The sequence below is a fragment of the Coregonus lavaretus genome (genome assembly GCF_964263955.1).
Source record: "Coregonus lavaretus genome assembly, chromosome: 22".
NCBI lineage: Eukaryota > Metazoa > Chordata > Actinopteri > Salmoniformes > Salmonidae > Coregonus > Coregonus lavaretus.
The window spans coordinates 41322501-41338794 of NC_140009.1; the positions used below are offsets into that span (position 1 = coordinate 41322501).

Sequence of the window (16294 nt, forward strand, 5' to 3'; positions counted from 1 at the left end):
GGGACACGTCTGGCACTGCAGGATTTGAGTCCCTGGCGGCGTAGTGTGTTACTGATGGTAGGCTTTGTTACTTTGGTCCCAGCTCTCTGCAGGTCATTCACTAGGTCCCCCCGTGTGGTTCTGGGATTTTTGCTCACCGTTCTTGTGATCATTTTGACCCCACGGGGTGAGATCTTGCGTGGAGCCCCAGATCGAGGGAGATTATCAGTGGTCTTGTATGTCTTCCATTTCCTAATAATTGCTCCCACAGTTGATTTCTTCAAACCAAGCTGCTTACCTATTGCAGATTCAGTCTTCCCAGCCTGGTGCAGGTCTACAATTGTGTTTCTGGTGTCCTTTGACAGCTCTTTGGTCTTGGCCATAGTGGAGTTTGGAGTGTGACTGTTTGAGGTTGTGGACAGGTGTCTTTTATACTGATAACAAGTTCAAACAGGTGCCATTAATACAGGTAACGAGTGGAGGACAGAGGAGCCTCTTAAAGAAGTTGTTACAGGTCTGTGAGAGCCAGAAATCTTGCTTGTTTGTAGGTGACCAAATACTTATTTTCCACCATAATTTGCAAATAAATTCATAAAAAATCCTACAATGTGATTTTCTGGATTTTTTTTTCTCAATTTGTCTGTCATAGTTGACGTGTACCTATGATGAAAATTACAGGCCTCTCTCATCTTTTTAAGTGGGAGAACTTGCACAATTGGTGGCTGACTAAATACTTTTTTTCCCTACTGTATATATACAGTGAGGGAAAAAACTATTAGATCCCCTGCTGATTTTGTACGTTGGCCCACTGACAAAGACATGATCAGTCTATAATTTTAATGGTAGGTTTATTTGAACAGTGAGAGACAGAATAACAACAACAAAATCCAGAAAAACGCATGTCAAAAATGTTATAAATTGATTTGCATTTTAATGAGGGAAATAAGTATTTGACCCCTCTGCAAAACATGACTTAGTACTTGGTGGCAAAACCCTTGTTGGCAATGACAGAGGTCAGACGTTTCTTCATCTCAGGAGGGATTTTGTCCCACTCCTCTTTGCAGATCTTCTCCAAGTCATTAAGGTTTCGAGGCTGACGTTTGGCAACTCGAACCTTCAGCTCCCTCCACAGATTTTCTATGGGATTAAGGTCTGGAGACTGGCTAGGCCACTCCAGGACCTTAATGTGCTTCTTCTTGAGCCACTCCTTTGTTGCCTTGGCCGTGTGTTTTGGGTCATTGTCATGCTGGAATACCCATCCACATCCCATTTTCAATGCCCTGGCTGAGGGAAGGAGGTTCTCACCCAAGATTTGACGGTACATGGCCCCGTCCATCGTCCCTTTGATGCGGTGAAGTTGTCCTGTCCCCTTAGCAGAAAAACACCCCCAAAGCATAATGTTTCCACCTCCATGTTTGACGGTGGGGATGGTGTTCTTGGGGTCATAGGCAGCATTCCTCCTCCTCCAAACATGGCGAGTTGAGTTGATGCCAAAGAGCTCGATTTTGGTCTCATCTGACCACAACACTTTCACCCAGTTCTCCTCTGAATCATTCAGATGTTCATTGGCAAACTTCAGACGGGCCTGTATATGTGCTTTCTTGAGCAGGGGGACCTTGCGGGCGCTGCATGATTTCACGGCGTAGTGTGTTACCAATTGTTTTCTTGGTGACTATGGTCCCAGCTGCCTTGAGATCATTGACAAGATCCTCCCGTGTAGTTCTGGGCTGATTCCTCACTGTTCTAATGATCATTGCAACTCCACGAGGTGAGATCTTGCATGGAGCCCCAGGCCGAGGGAGATTGACAGTTATTTTGTGTTTCTTCCATTTGCGAATAATCGCACCAACTGTTGTCACCTTCTCACCAAGCTGCTTGGCGATGGTTTTGTAGCCCATTCCAGCCTTGTGTAGGTCTACAATCTTGTCCCTGACATCCTTGGAGAGCTCTTTGGTCTTGGCCATGGTGGAGAGTTTGTAATCTGATTGATTGATTGCTTCTGTGGACAGGTGTCTTTTATACAGGTAAAAAACTGAGATTAGGAGCACTCCCTTTAAGAGTGTGCTCCTAATCTCAGCTCGTTACCTGTATAAAAGACACCTGGGAGCCAGAAATCTTTCTGATTGAGAGGGGATCAAATACTTATTTCCCTCATTAAAATGCAAATCAATTTATAACATTTTTGACATGTGTTTTTCTGGATTTTGTTGTTGTTCTGTCTCTCACTGTTCAAATAAACCTACCATTAAAATTATAGACTGATCATTTCTTTGTCAGTGGGCAAACGTACAAAATCAGCAGGGGATCAAATACTTTTTTCCCTCACTGTATACTGAACAAAAATATACATCAACATGCAACAATTTCAACGATTTTACTGAGTTACAGTTCATATAAGGAAATCAGTCAATTGAAATATATTATTTAGGCCCTAATCTATGGATTTCACATGACTGGGCAGGGGCGCAGCCATGGGTGGGCCTGGGAGGGCATAGGCCCACCCACTGGGGAGGCAGGACCAGAATGAGTTTTTCCCCACAAAAGGGGTTTATTGCAGACAGAAATACTCCTGAGTTTCATCAGCTGTCCAGGTGGCTGGTCTCAGACAATCCTGCAGGTGAAGAAGCCGGATGTGGAGGTCCTGGGCTGGCGAGGTTACACGTGGTCTGCCATTGTGAGGCCTGTTGGATGTACTGCCAAATTCTCTAAAGCAATGTTGGAGGTGGCTTATGGTAGAGAAATGAACATTCAATTCTCTGGCAACAGCTCTGGTGGACATTCCTGCAGTCAGCATGCCAATTGCACGCTCCTTCAAAACTTGAGATATCTGTGGCTTTGTGTTATGTGACAAAACTGCACATTTTAGTGGCCTTTTATTGTCCCCAGCACAAGGTGCACCTATGTAATGATCATGCTGTTTAATCAGCTTCTTGATATGCCACTTGTCAGGTGGATGGATTAGCTTGGCAAAGGATAAATGCTCACTAACAGGGATGTAATCAAATTTGTGCACAACATTTGAGAAAAATAAGCTTTTTGTGCATATGGAAAATATATGGGATCTTATATTTCAGTTCATGAAACCAACACTTTACATGTTGCGTTTATATTTTTGTTCAGTATATTTCCACATTGAAGCCATGCAATTACTTAGAACAAGTGGATTGCAAACAGGTTGAAGTTAACATATTTAGCAAAGATGAGAGGCCTACTATTTTGTTTCTGTAAGCTGTTTGTTATAGTTAGACTAACTTTGGAGTTGATCCCAAGGCAATACATAAGACCTTAATACACATCTTGAAGCAACGACAGTTAGTGAGTGCATACATGTTTTTAATTTTAAATTTTATACTTGCCCCCTGTAGGAATCGAACCCACTACCCTGGCATTGCAAGCGCCATGCTCTACCAACTGAGCTACACGGGCCACATCCACAACTTGTTAATTCATCAAAACCCAGGCCTTTCGCGCCAACAACAGCAACTGAGCAGATAGTGGTTGTGAAAATAGCAAAAATATTTCACACACCCCCGAACCTATAGCGCTACCACCAGTGCTTAGATGTACCATTGCGTTAGGTTTGTTAAAATAGTTTAATGGTTTAATTTGTAAAATATTTACGGATTATGGTTTTATTTACTAAATATTTTAATATATTCACAGATCATAGTTGTCTTTGTGAGTTATGTTGAATATACGCACGGATCGTGGTAGACACACTTACAGAACAAAGAAAAACATCTAACTCCATAGTAAACTGCTCGGATGCGGAATGAAGCAGGGTGGCACAGATCTGTGTGAGCGAGCAACCAAATGATTGTGTGTGAGAGAAGCCCCGTTTATACCTGCTTCTAACATGTCCTTTGTCTTGATCTTGTCCACATTCAGATTGTGTCCACATTTTTAGATGGGTGTAGACAATTAAAATACACATTGTGATCTGATCTTAAAATTGTAAACGGACAACGTCAGGACGATATCCACACGAAGGACGCATATTAGAACCAGGTATAAATTGGGCTAGAGTGAATGTGAGTGTGTTTGTGTCTGAAACCTCATATTCCCCCCCCCCCCCTGAATATTAAAGCTACAGTATCCAACCCTAGAGTCTGTTTCCAATTATGCTGTCTTCCAATGGTCATTAGTCACATTTGCACTGTAGAACAATATTGCAGAACACTAAAGAGTGCATGACATACACTCAAGACTGATAGCAATAGACTCTAGATCTGTTATAAATATAGCAATCTTTATTTTATATAAGCTTGTTTATTCAAAAATGTATTATTTTCTTTGACAAAGTAAAAATGTTGACCAAACCCCAAATAAAGAAACATTGAACATCATTAAACACAAAAAAATAAAATGACAAACATTTATTTATTTTTTACAACGGCCAACAATTGATTCACCCTTCACATTTCATCTTCAAAATCTCTGCATTGTTCCGAAATGACAAACAATCCAAGGGAATATTTGTTACATTTGAATGGGTGTTTCGATTGGTTGAACACCATCAGTTACAGATATATCCATGTGGCTATTGGCTGTGACCACTACAGTGGATTGTAATGCCCATCCCATGCATATGATACACACACAAAAGAGAACACTGACAAGCTCTTTTGTTGTTATGAGACATTAGCGGCAGACATTTTAATACTCTATGCATCACTGTTTGATATAAGCTAAATCGGTAGGGTAAGAGGCATTCCTTAATTTTTGCAGAAAAAAAAAAACATTCCTTATGTTTGACCATGGACAGTACTGCGTCCATCCGTATGGATCTAGTTCTAAAGTTGAATACTTGCTTAATGACGAGACCGCAGACAGAATGGGTGGATTGACCTGTTGCACACAGAGGGAGAGAACTGATGGGCTATTATGTAACAGCGTAACAGACCAGAGTTCACTATGAATAGAGAGAGCCCTAATGGGTATGGAACTGCAATGATACCAGTGTTGCTGTGGGGGAGTTGAAGTGACTAAGGTTAGGTTTAGGGAGTGAAGTGGAAGCGAACTGTATTCATCTGTAACTAATCAAGCATTTATACCACAACATTTAACACTAGCCTTTTCCCTTCCAATGCAAGTACTTAGCATTTAAGGCAACTGTTAACGACTGTATTGCATTTTTCACATCCAAGCAGTTCCTCCAAGTGGTGAGGTTATACTAGTGGCAGCCTGACCGACTCCTATTTGAGCAACGCTACAGTAGAACCAAAGCGCAACTAAAAAGCAACACAGCTGAAAAGAAAATGTAAGAATAATAATTAAAAATGGAGGAATAATGTAAAAGGAGTGTGTGGAGTTGGAGTAACACCTATCACCAAAACATCCCACATTTATTTTTGTCATCTATGATGACAGAATGACTTGTGGAAGACAGAACACTTACTCTTAACTGTTACTTGAGTAGCATAATAAGACCAAATTCCTCACGGTTAAGAGTCTGAATGCTTGTAACTGATAACTAGCAATGCTCCATTGACTTTCATCACATATGGCACAAGTTAACTGGAAGCATACAGCAGGAACCGTGACCCGTCTCTCATATACAGAGTTGTATAATGTAGAGATCCATTTGTACGGCTATTACATGGGACGAAAAGAAGTACGTAGCCATATTATGAAAATATGATGACAATGCTTTCTTTGTTCATTGGGGCTTATCGAAAAGATACTTCAGTGCCATACATGTGCGCCTTCATCATGTATACAGGACAAGGGTGACATAGGATCAACAATAGAAATGCAAGGCGGTCTTAGGACATTAAGCAACGCGCTCGTGACCATGTGTTCTTCCACTGAATACCATCCCCAAACTATGACAGCTTTTCAGATGGTTAAAACTGAATGCAGTACACAGAACTACACCTTGAACAGAGGACTAACGTTTTCTCTGGAGTGGAACAAGTAGTTATTGTACGTAGAGGAGCTGAACTAGTACCAATACTGAAAGAACAGATACATTTAAGTTCAGTCATACTGTTCTGACACAAACATTAATAAACTGTAGGTGTTTTTCACGTAGATAAGTATAATATTATTTGGTTAGGTATAACCTAAAAAATTGCTAATATACAGATAGTGGCAGCATAGTTATAGTAAGTAACATTAACCCCTATCCATAAAGTTTGGTTAGACAACTAATTCTCGTAAATAGTGTTACCAAATAACGGGGTGCTCTTTTATGACAAAATAAACAAAACCTCAAAAGGAAACTCGCTCCCTCTTTCTCCTCTTCGGCTATGAACCTTTAACACCAAACACAACATCAGCAAAAACAGAGCATTATTGCACACCAAAGAGATTGAAAGAAATTATTTTCATTTGTTTTTGTCCCTCCTCTTCTTTTCACCGCCCTCAATGTATTCATAATTTCATTGGCTAATACATTCGTAGAGAGACCGCCTCCAATTCGTCTCATCCAATGGGAATCCTGTGGCAACGAGGGGGAGGCGGTAGAGGTACTCCCACCAGCTCCAACTCCGTCCGGACGGTGTCAGTAGTGTCACCAGACCAGGAACACCAGTGTCACCACACATCTTTGCCTGACTGGGAGGCAGCGACTGGCCGCAGGTTGGGGGGTTTGATCTTGAATACAAAGATGTGCAGGTGAGAGGCGATCTGGTTGCAGACGCTGACGCAGTAGCGCACCAGGTCAAAGATGGATAGGAACTGGAAAGAAACAAGACAGAGGATGGGTGTCAAATAAAGTAAATTGAAAGCTCCCTATATACAAAATTGGTTGTGTTTTTTATTGTGTGTCTATCATCTTTTGAATAAATCCCCCCTGAAAAGTATTTAGTATTTTATTAGGATCCCCATTAGCTGCTGCCAAGGCAGCCGCTACTCCTCCTGGGGTACAAACCCAAAAAATATACAACTTCAAAAAAACTAATTGGCACAAATGTAAGCTAGGCATCTACATTGTACTGCAAACTAAGTAAAAGGAGTAAATCCTAACTTTCATTTAGGTTTCAATTGGCTTGGTACGTGCAAATGGATGAAGCGATTGAGGTGTAGACTTACTAGTGCCACCCAGAGGACCAAGTACTCGTCTATGATGCTGTTAAAATACTGGTCCAAGAAGAGCAGCCCTGGCCCCAGGTAAGCCAAGTCATGGAGAGACATCTCACTTTTCGTCATATGAGCCACCTGTAAAAAATACAATAAGAGGCTGCTATTTTGCTGAATAACGAATCCCAGATTTTAGCTTTAAACCTGAGTTAACACAACTAAAACAGGGCACATTAGGCCAATGTTCCAACATCCACACGAACATAGCATATAGAATAAAGCAAAATATTGGACATGTATTCCAAGTGGTATACTAGTGTGGATATTGGAAAGTAACCTGGCTCTTTCAGTGTTTAATGTTTCAGGCCATCTGCTTCCTCACCACTAGCTTGATGGTGATCTTGGCCGACACAAACCCAAAGGCCAGGACGTAGAGACATGGGTGCTTCTCAAACAGCTGGGACGCAGACTTCTTGTAGATCATGACAGCCAGAGTGATAACTAACCCTATGTGGAAGAACGGTGACAGGACACTCGTTCCCTGAGGAAGAAGACGGGACATGGATGTCACAATCACTGTACCTAGCTGAAAATGCCACCATTCTTGTCCTTCTCTAAAGTGATCAATAAACTGCAAGGTAAAGCTCTGCAGAGAGGTCAGTGGCTTGGCTGAAATAAATGAAAAAGCATCCGTTGTCACCATTTTATGGAGGCCAAGAAATTAAGAATGCGATGTGCTGTGGTATTTAAAGAGAGACTGCCCCTAAAAAGCAACATCTTGTTTTGAAAATGCCCTATGTGGCATCGATATAAGTCAGAAACATTTATTCTAGAGTCAAAATTGACTACAAAGTGTAAATAGGATAATTTGTATCAAAGTCAGCCTCGTCCAAAAAAGTATTTAGTATTTATTAGGATCCCAAACTACTGTTCCTGGGGTCCAAACAGGAAACACACAACAAATAAAATACATAATATAATTACATAATATACACTGAGTTGATAAAACATTAACAACACGTGCTCTTTCCATGACAGACTGACCAGGTGAATCCAAGTGAAAGCTATGATCCCTTATTGATGTCACCTGTTAAATCCACTTCAAATCAGTGACCACGTTTACATGCACACCAATATCCTGTTATTATTCGAGATATTCAAGTATTCTGTGTTTGAGTTGACACACATAAACATCATGTCCCATTTACAATAACCCGAAAAAGCTTGTATCCCGGTTATGAGAAACCCAGGTAAGATGCCTGGGATATGCTGATCTAAAATGGGATACTGTGGCATGTGAACATCTTATCCTGTTTACTGTTGTTTTTGCGGTCTGCGCAGGCTGTTTCTCATATCATGTGTGTAGTGTGATGTTTTCATCTGCTCGTCAAACAAATCATTTCAAAAAGTAGGCCACCTGTGCAGTTCGATCCACCATAATAATTATATAATACTTTATCTACGTAATCTCATGTTTCTGCCTCACGCTTCAGAAACAGGAGATGGGTCCTGCCCTTTGAGCCATTCCGGCTCGCACAAGCCAAGGCTCGTGCAAGGTCACTTACCTACATAATACAATACAGTGCAAAATACAATACAAAATATATAAAAATGTCTCTCTCTTCACAGTCCATGTTGTGCCGTAAGGCGTTCTTTTATCTGGTTTTTGAATCTGGTTTTATTGCTAGCTTGAGTTACCTGGGGTGGCAGAGAGTTCCATGTAGTCATGGCTCTATGTCACGGAATGAAGGGTACCATAACAGTTTTCCTTGGGTTGGGTTTATTTTAATCCTGTCCACATGCCCACAGCTGGCATCACCCAAGTAATCATCAGTTCGGAGCATAGCTGCACACGACCTGATCGTTATGCCCATGGTCAATTTGGTTTGACATTAGATATCCCTATGGGGCTAGTTAGGGACAATCAGTAAATTACACAATGTACATGGGACAATATTTTAAAAGGATAATAGCTCCAAATTTCAATAACAACCTCAACCCAACTATAAGTTGTAGAAATGTATATACAAATATTGAAAGAATTTAAATGAGACAACTAAAATATGTGCAAAATGCAAACAATTTATTGTTTAATTTACATTGTGTAATTTATTGATATTCTTCACTATCCCCAGAGATAGGCTACCTAAAATCAAACCAACTTTGCCATGGTCGCACACCAGTCGGCTAAAGCTAATTGGCTAAATCATTTGGCTAACTCTTCCCACCTGCGAACACACACAAGAGACACCCACATCAAACCACACCCCGAAACCAACTCGCGTTTGAATTAGTGTTTCTTAATGAACCAAATCAGGAAGTGCAGTCGCCCTTTAAGCATTAGAAAAGACTGGCCAGAACAAAAACAAATGCTGTTGATGTTTTTTTAATTAAGCTTGACACACTCTGTACGATATATAGTAATTGTAATTACGATTAAGAGATTAAGTTCACTTTATTCGTCAATTGTACACAAAGTCCAACCGAAATTTGACAAAGCCCAACCGAAAGACACAGGTTGGAGAGATTGGAGCAAGGCACCGTGGAGAAGTTGTTGTGGGTTGTTAAGTCCCTTGCTCAAGGGCACAATGGCAGCTCACTTCTCACCAGATTTTACCCATCAGACCCGGGATTCGCCTCTACCCGCTAGACTACCTGCCGCCACAGGAGGCTGCTAAGGGGAGGACGGCTCATAAGAATGGCTGGAACCGAGCAAATGGAATGGCATTTGTATTTGATACCATCAAATACCATTCCACTGATTCCGCTCCAGCCATTACCACGAGCCCGTCCTCCCCAATTAAGGAGCCACCAACCTCCTGTGCCTGCCACCCATATCATATTACTACCTAAGATGAAATAACCAATGCAATGAGCAGCAGGACTGTAACCTTCCTTCCTAGACTGTACTAAGTCACCTTTTATCAGCCATACAATTCAACTGGATCCTCATCAGCAAGGATGGATCACGTCTTACCGCTATGGTGGATCCGTTCTTTCCTACGCCTCCCGTGAATATGACCCGGAAGTAGTTGGTGCAGGAAAAGATGGCTCCTGCCACAGTGAGGATGGCTGGAATGATCTTAATCTGGATGTTCGCCACAGGGATCTGTGTGTGTTTGGGTGGTTAGTAAGAGCCTTGTTCCAATAAGTAAAGACAGATCAGAATTTGTTGGATTGGTGAAAGTATAGGCCGGTAACCTGGCTTTCACCTATCCAATCACTTATAGATTTGTGCTTACCTCCAGGAAACAGGGAAAGGATGCATTTCTGAAGTATTCACACAATCATCAACCAGGACGTGAGTCTTAACACTTCAACCAACATGCCAGATCAAATGCGTCAAACTACAATGCATGTACATATTAGCATTAGTGTCATTTTTTCAAATCCAAGCAGTAGAAACAGACCATAATTTGCTGAATCAAATGGGTTAAATGCATTACCAAGAACTGCCAAAAAGCTGATCCTCCGATGGCAGCCAGTAAATACATGATTATAATGAAGAACTGCACTTCAGTCACATCAACGCTGAATGGGAAGAGAGACAGAGGAATCATGAGCAACCATTAGTGATTTCACACAGCACTCATGAAAAACATGCACATAGCACCCCCTAGCAGGTGCTGCACAAACTGCACCCATTCCTCTTGGTTGTGAATGTGTGTGGGGGATGTAAAGAAGATTTCCCTCCAAAGGCTGAGAGGAACCTGATCTGATAGTTAATTTTTTTATTCTGTCTGACATCCTACTGTCTGACATCCTACGCTTACTTACTCTGTCAAGGGCTTACATCATATCAAATCATATTGTTAAATAAAAATCAACCATACTCCAAGGACATTCATCCCTTGTCCTTGTTCCCGAAAGCCAATCGGATTAGCCAATGTTGATATGTGAAGTCCCATCTTAATCTAAATCAGCTGCTTAAGTCCTGGTGTCACTCAACACGGCTGCTGGTACAGAAATGTACTGGGTGAACTAGCTGTCATGACAGACCTATCATTGTTAAAAACAATCAGAATAAACATGTTTAGTTTGAGGTCAAAATATAGCCTATGACCTCAAAGCACTGCACAAATGTGGTGGGCCCAAAACATTTGTCGTAAATTATAACTGGCCCAAACCTTTATGTGAATTCCATCATCTCTCTGCATCCTAAAATGATTCCAGTGGTCAACAGAGATCAACGTAATCTAGGATAGCTCATTTCTAATCAAATTGAGTCATCTCTATCAAATACCAAATTCCTGTATCAAAGCGATGTGAGAATGAATGAAACAGGGTCTATGAAAAAGTTGTCCTATTGCATAGGAATTGTACAACGTTGGCTATGGGGGCAGTCTGTGCAGGAAGTGGGGCCTGATTGCCTTATGGACACAAGGGTTATCTTCAACAGGGAAGTCACACGAATTATGCTCTCGTTTTACCGTCAAGTTCCAGAACCCGGGCCCAAACGTGGGTGTGCATGTCTGTAACAGTGCTACACAGATCAGATACTCTGTGACATCAAATCTGCCCACCAGCGAAAAGACCAGGTAGCTCTGTTCCCAGGTTGCATTCATACTAGACAAATACTAAAGGGTGCAATTACATAGCTATTTTATTTCTAAATTACAGGACCTGTGTTCATAAAGCGTCTCAGACTAGGAGTGCTGATATAGGATCAGTTTTGCCTTTTTATTCAGAAAGAATAAGAGGGGGGACCTGATCCTAGATCAACACTCCTAGTCTGAGATGCTTTATAAATATGGCCCCTGGAACATCAGGCATGATGCTCTTGTCCTGGCCGTTTGCCTGGTTTGTACCCCCCCCCCCCCCCCCAACTCACTCACATGCCAAAGCGCAGGGTGCCCGATACGTAGGTCTGCCAGTGGGCACAGTAGAACATGAACATGCCGGCAAAGCAGCAGAAGAACATCCAGTCGGGGTTAGTGCCAAGCTGGACGGCGATACAGGTGCCCAGGACCACAAACACTGAGGGAGGGGGAGAGAAGGAAGTCGGAGAGAGAGAATGAGTGAGTGAGAGAGAGAAAGATTCAAAGAGGCAGGTATCCTCTAGCCTGAGTGTCAGTCTGTTTGTGCTACCATGCCAACTCCTTCTCACTCATTGTAATGGCAATGACAGTAATCAATGGAGTGGGCAAGAGCACAAACATATCTGGAACCAGGCTAGGTATCATCCTTACTGAGCTTAATTGCGTGTGGAAATGAACACAGGTAAGAAAAATAGATTTTACTATGGGTCAAGTAACAGTGACATCAACGGATGCAGAGAGAGAGGGAAAGAGAGAGTGTGACAGAGAGAGAAAAAAGTTCAATTACATGAGAAATAATGATAATACTACACTGACCAAAAATAAAAACGCAACATGTAAAGTGTTGGTCCCATGTTTCATAAGATGAAATTAAAGATCCCCAAAATGTTCCATACGCACAAAAAGCTTATTTCTCTAAAATGTTGTGCACAAATTTGTTTACATCCCTGTTAGTGAGCATTTCTTTCTTTGCCAAGATAATTCATACAAAAAAAAAAAAGTGTTGATAGGGGACAGAATGCGGTCGGACCATCATATAATAGGCATATACATTACTCTTACTGAATTTCCACGTGGGCGAGGATATTGGAAATTTAATCAAAGCCTATTGGATGATAATTTATTTATAATTAGAACAAAGGAATTTATAACTGACTTTTTCCAACATAACATAGGTACAGCGAATCCCCTTATTGTATGGGACACCTTTAAATGTGCCTTTAGAGGCCATGCAATTCAGTACTCATCAATTTAGGTCAAAAGAGTTTATACTAAGAAAGGAAATAGAAAGTCTAAAAGAACAGATAGATGGCAATAAAAACTGTAACATAGAGGCTCAGAATGAATTAGAGGAAAAACAAAAAGAAATTGAGAAACTTATTCAAGAAAGATCAAGTGTAATATATTATAAAAATAAAGCAAACTGGATGGAATATGGGGAAAAATGCACAAAATTATTTTTTAATCTTCAACATAGGAATGCTACCAAAAAGAACTTAATGAAACTGGTTACAATTGACGGAGTCACCCATAATTCACCAAATGATATTTTGAAGGAAGAAACAAAGTACTTTAAGCATATGTTTTCTTTTCAGTCGCCTCCATCTCCTCTAACAAGCTAATTGTAGAGATTTTTTTTCTATTGATAATGTCAAATTAACAGCCACACAGAAAGACTCATGTGAAGGTGAAATTACAGAGGAGGAACTTCTGGATGCAATTAAAGACTTTAAGTCTGGGAAAACTCCAGGGTTGGATGGCATACCAGTCGAGGTATACCAAACCTTTTTTGATATACTAAGAGGACCATTATTAGCATGTTTTAACCACTCCTATGTAAATGGTAGATTATCTGACACTCAAGAAGAAGGTCTGATCTCATTATTACTGAAACAGGATACAAGTGGAAAATATAAAGATCCAGTCCATTTACAAAATTGGAGGCCCCTTACAAAATGTATAGCGCATAGAATTAAAAAGGTATTGTCGGATATTATTAATTCTAAACAGACAGGTTTTTTACATGGAAGATACATTGGAGATAATATAAGGCAAGTATTGGAAACAATAGAACACTATGGAAAATATGGGAAACCAGGCCTGCTATTCATAGCAGACTTCGAAAAGCCATTGATAAAGTTCGACTGGGGTTTATATATAAATGCCTGGAGCATTTCAATTTTGGAGAATCTCTTATAAAATGGGTCAAAATCATATATAGTAACCCTAGGTGTAAAATAGTAAATAATGGCTATTTATTCAGAAAGTTTTAAACTGTCAAGAGGAGTGAGACAAGGTTGTCCACTATCGGCATATCTATTTATTGTGGCCATCGAGATGTTAGCTATTAAAATCAGATCCAATAATAATATCAGAGGATTAGAAATCCAGGGCTTAAAAACAAAGGTGTCATTGTACGCTGATGATTCATGTTTTCTTTTAAATCCACAACTAGAATCCCCCCACAGCCTCATAGAGGATCTAGATACATTTTCTAACCTCTCTGGATTACAACCAAATTATGACAAATGTACTATATTACGTATTGGATCAATAAAAAATACAATTTTTACATTACCATTTAGTTTACCAATAAAATGGTCTGATGGTGATGTGGATATACTCGGAATACATATCCCAAAGGAAATAAATGATCTCACTTCAATACATTTTAATGGAAAGTTAGCAAAAATAGATAAGATGTTACTACCATGGAAAGGAAAATACCTGTCAATTTGTGGAAAAATCACCCTGATTAACTCTTTAGTAGTATCCCAGTTTACCTATTTGCTTATGGTCTTGCCTACGCCTAGCGAACAGTTTTTTTAATTCTATGAGAAAAAAATATTCCATTTTATTTGGAACGGCAAGCCAGACAAAATTAAAAGGGCATATTTATATAATTAATATGAATTCGGAGGACAGAAATTATTAAATATTAAAGCATTAGACCTATCACTAAAAGCTTCAGTCATACAAAAGTTATACTTACAGTGGGGTAAAAAAGTATTTAGTCAGCCACCAATTGTGCACGTTCTCCCACTTAAAAAGATGAGAGGCCTGTAATTTTCATCATAGGTACACGTCAACTATGACAGACAAAATGAGATTTTTTTTCTCCAGAAAATCACATTGTAGGATTTTTAATGAATTTATTTGCAAATTATGGTGGAAAATAAGTATTTGGTCAATAACAAAAGTTTCTCAAAACTTTGTTATATACCCTTTGTTGGCAATGACACAGGTCAAACGTTTTCTGTAAGTCTTCACAAGGTTTTCACACACTGTTGCTGGTATTTTGGCCCATTCCTCCATGCAGATCTCCTCTAGAGCAGTGATGTTTTGGGGCTGTCGCTGGGCAACACGGACTTTCAACTCCCTCCAAAGATTTTCTATGGGGTTGAGATCTGGAGACTGGCTAGGCCACTCCAGGACCTTGAAATGCTTCTTACGAAGCCACTCCGTTGCCCGGGCGGTGTGTTTGGGATCATTGTCATGCTGAAAGACCCAGCCACGTTTCATCTTCAATGCCCTTGCTGATGGAAGGAGGTTTTCACTCAAAATCTCACTATACATGGCCCCATTCATTCTTTCCTTTACACGGATCAGTCGTCCTGGTCCCATTGCAGAAAAACAGCCCCAAAGCATGATGTTTCCACCCCCATGCTTCACAGTAGGTATGGTGTTCTTTGGATGCAACTCAGCATTCTTTGTCCTCCAAACACGACGAGTTGAGTTTTGACCAAAAAGTTCTATTTTGGTTTCATCTGACCATATGACATTCTCCCAATCCTCTTCTGGATCATCCAAATGCACTCTAGCAAACTTCAGACGGGCCTGGACATGTACTGGCTTAAGCAAGGGGACACGTCTGGCACTGCAGGATTTGAGTCCCTGGCGGCGTAGTGTGTTACTGATGGTAGGCTTTGTTACTTTGGTCCCAGCTCTCTGCAGGTCATTCACTAGGTCCCCCCGTGTGGTTCTGGGATTTTTGCTCACCGTTCTTGTGATCATTTTGACCCCATGGGGTGAGATCTTGCGTGGAGCCCCAGATCGAGGGAGATTATCAGTGGTCTTGTATGTCTTCCATTTCATAATAATTGCTCCCACAGTTGATTTATTCAAACCAAGCTGCTTACCTATTGCAGATTCAGTCTTCCCAGCCTGGTGCAGGTCTACAATTTTGTTTCTGGTGTCCTTTGACAGCTCTTTGGTCTTGGCCATAGTGGAGTTTGGAGTGTGACTGTTTGATGTTGTGGACAGGTGTCTTTTATACTGATAACAAGTTCAAACAGGTGCCATTAATACAGGTAACGAGTGGAGGACAGAGGAGCCTCTTAAAGAAGAAGTTGCAGGTCTGTGAGAGCCAGAAATCTTGCTTGTTTGTAGGTGACCAAATACTTATTTTCCACCATAATTTGCAAATAAATTCATAAAAATCCTACAATGTGATTTTCTGGATTTCTTTTTCTCATTTTGTCTGTCATAGTTGACGTGTACCTATGATGAAAATTACAGGCCTCTCTCATCTTTTTAAGTGGGAGAACTTGCACAATTGGTGGCTGACTAAATACTTTTTTCCCCCACTGTAAATCCAAACTGGTTCTCAAGCAAATTAGTAAGATTGTCTCACCCAATGTTCAAGAAAGGCCTTTTTCCCTTTATTCAGATTACAACAACTCATTTGCAGTTATTTGAAAAGGAAATCATCTCCCAAATATCACTATTTCTAAAACAAGCCATAGAAAGTTGGT

At 40.6% G+C, this 16294-nt stretch overlaps 1 protein-coding gene and 1 long non-coding RNA gene across 2 annotated transcripts in view; one reads left to right on the plus strand and one right to left on the minus strand.

The window, feature by feature from the left end:
• The window catches only part of LOC311149819, a 398282-nt gene that overhangs the window by 192801 nt on the left and 189187 nt on the right, over positions 1-16294 (plus strand). The window lies entirely within an intron of this gene.
• Positions 4341-16294, minus strand: part of LOC311150312 (choline/ethanolaminephosphotransferase 1-like) — a 30199-nt gene continuing 18245 nt past the window's right edge. The window contains exons 4-9 of the mRNA XM_084187716.1: positions 11838-11979; positions 10449-10533; positions 9980-10111; positions 7385-7543; positions 7015-7140; positions 4341-6660 (exon numbers count right to left, since the gene is read on the minus strand). Coding sequence (XP_084043842.1) covers positions 6517-6660; positions 7015-7140; positions 7385-7543; positions 9980-10111; positions 10449-10533; positions 11838-11979 — 788 coding nt within the window. The 3' untranslated portion in view covers positions 4341-6516. The remainder of the gene's footprint in view (positions 6661-7014; positions 7141-7384; positions 7544-9979; positions 10112-10448; positions 10534-11837; positions 11980-16294) is intronic.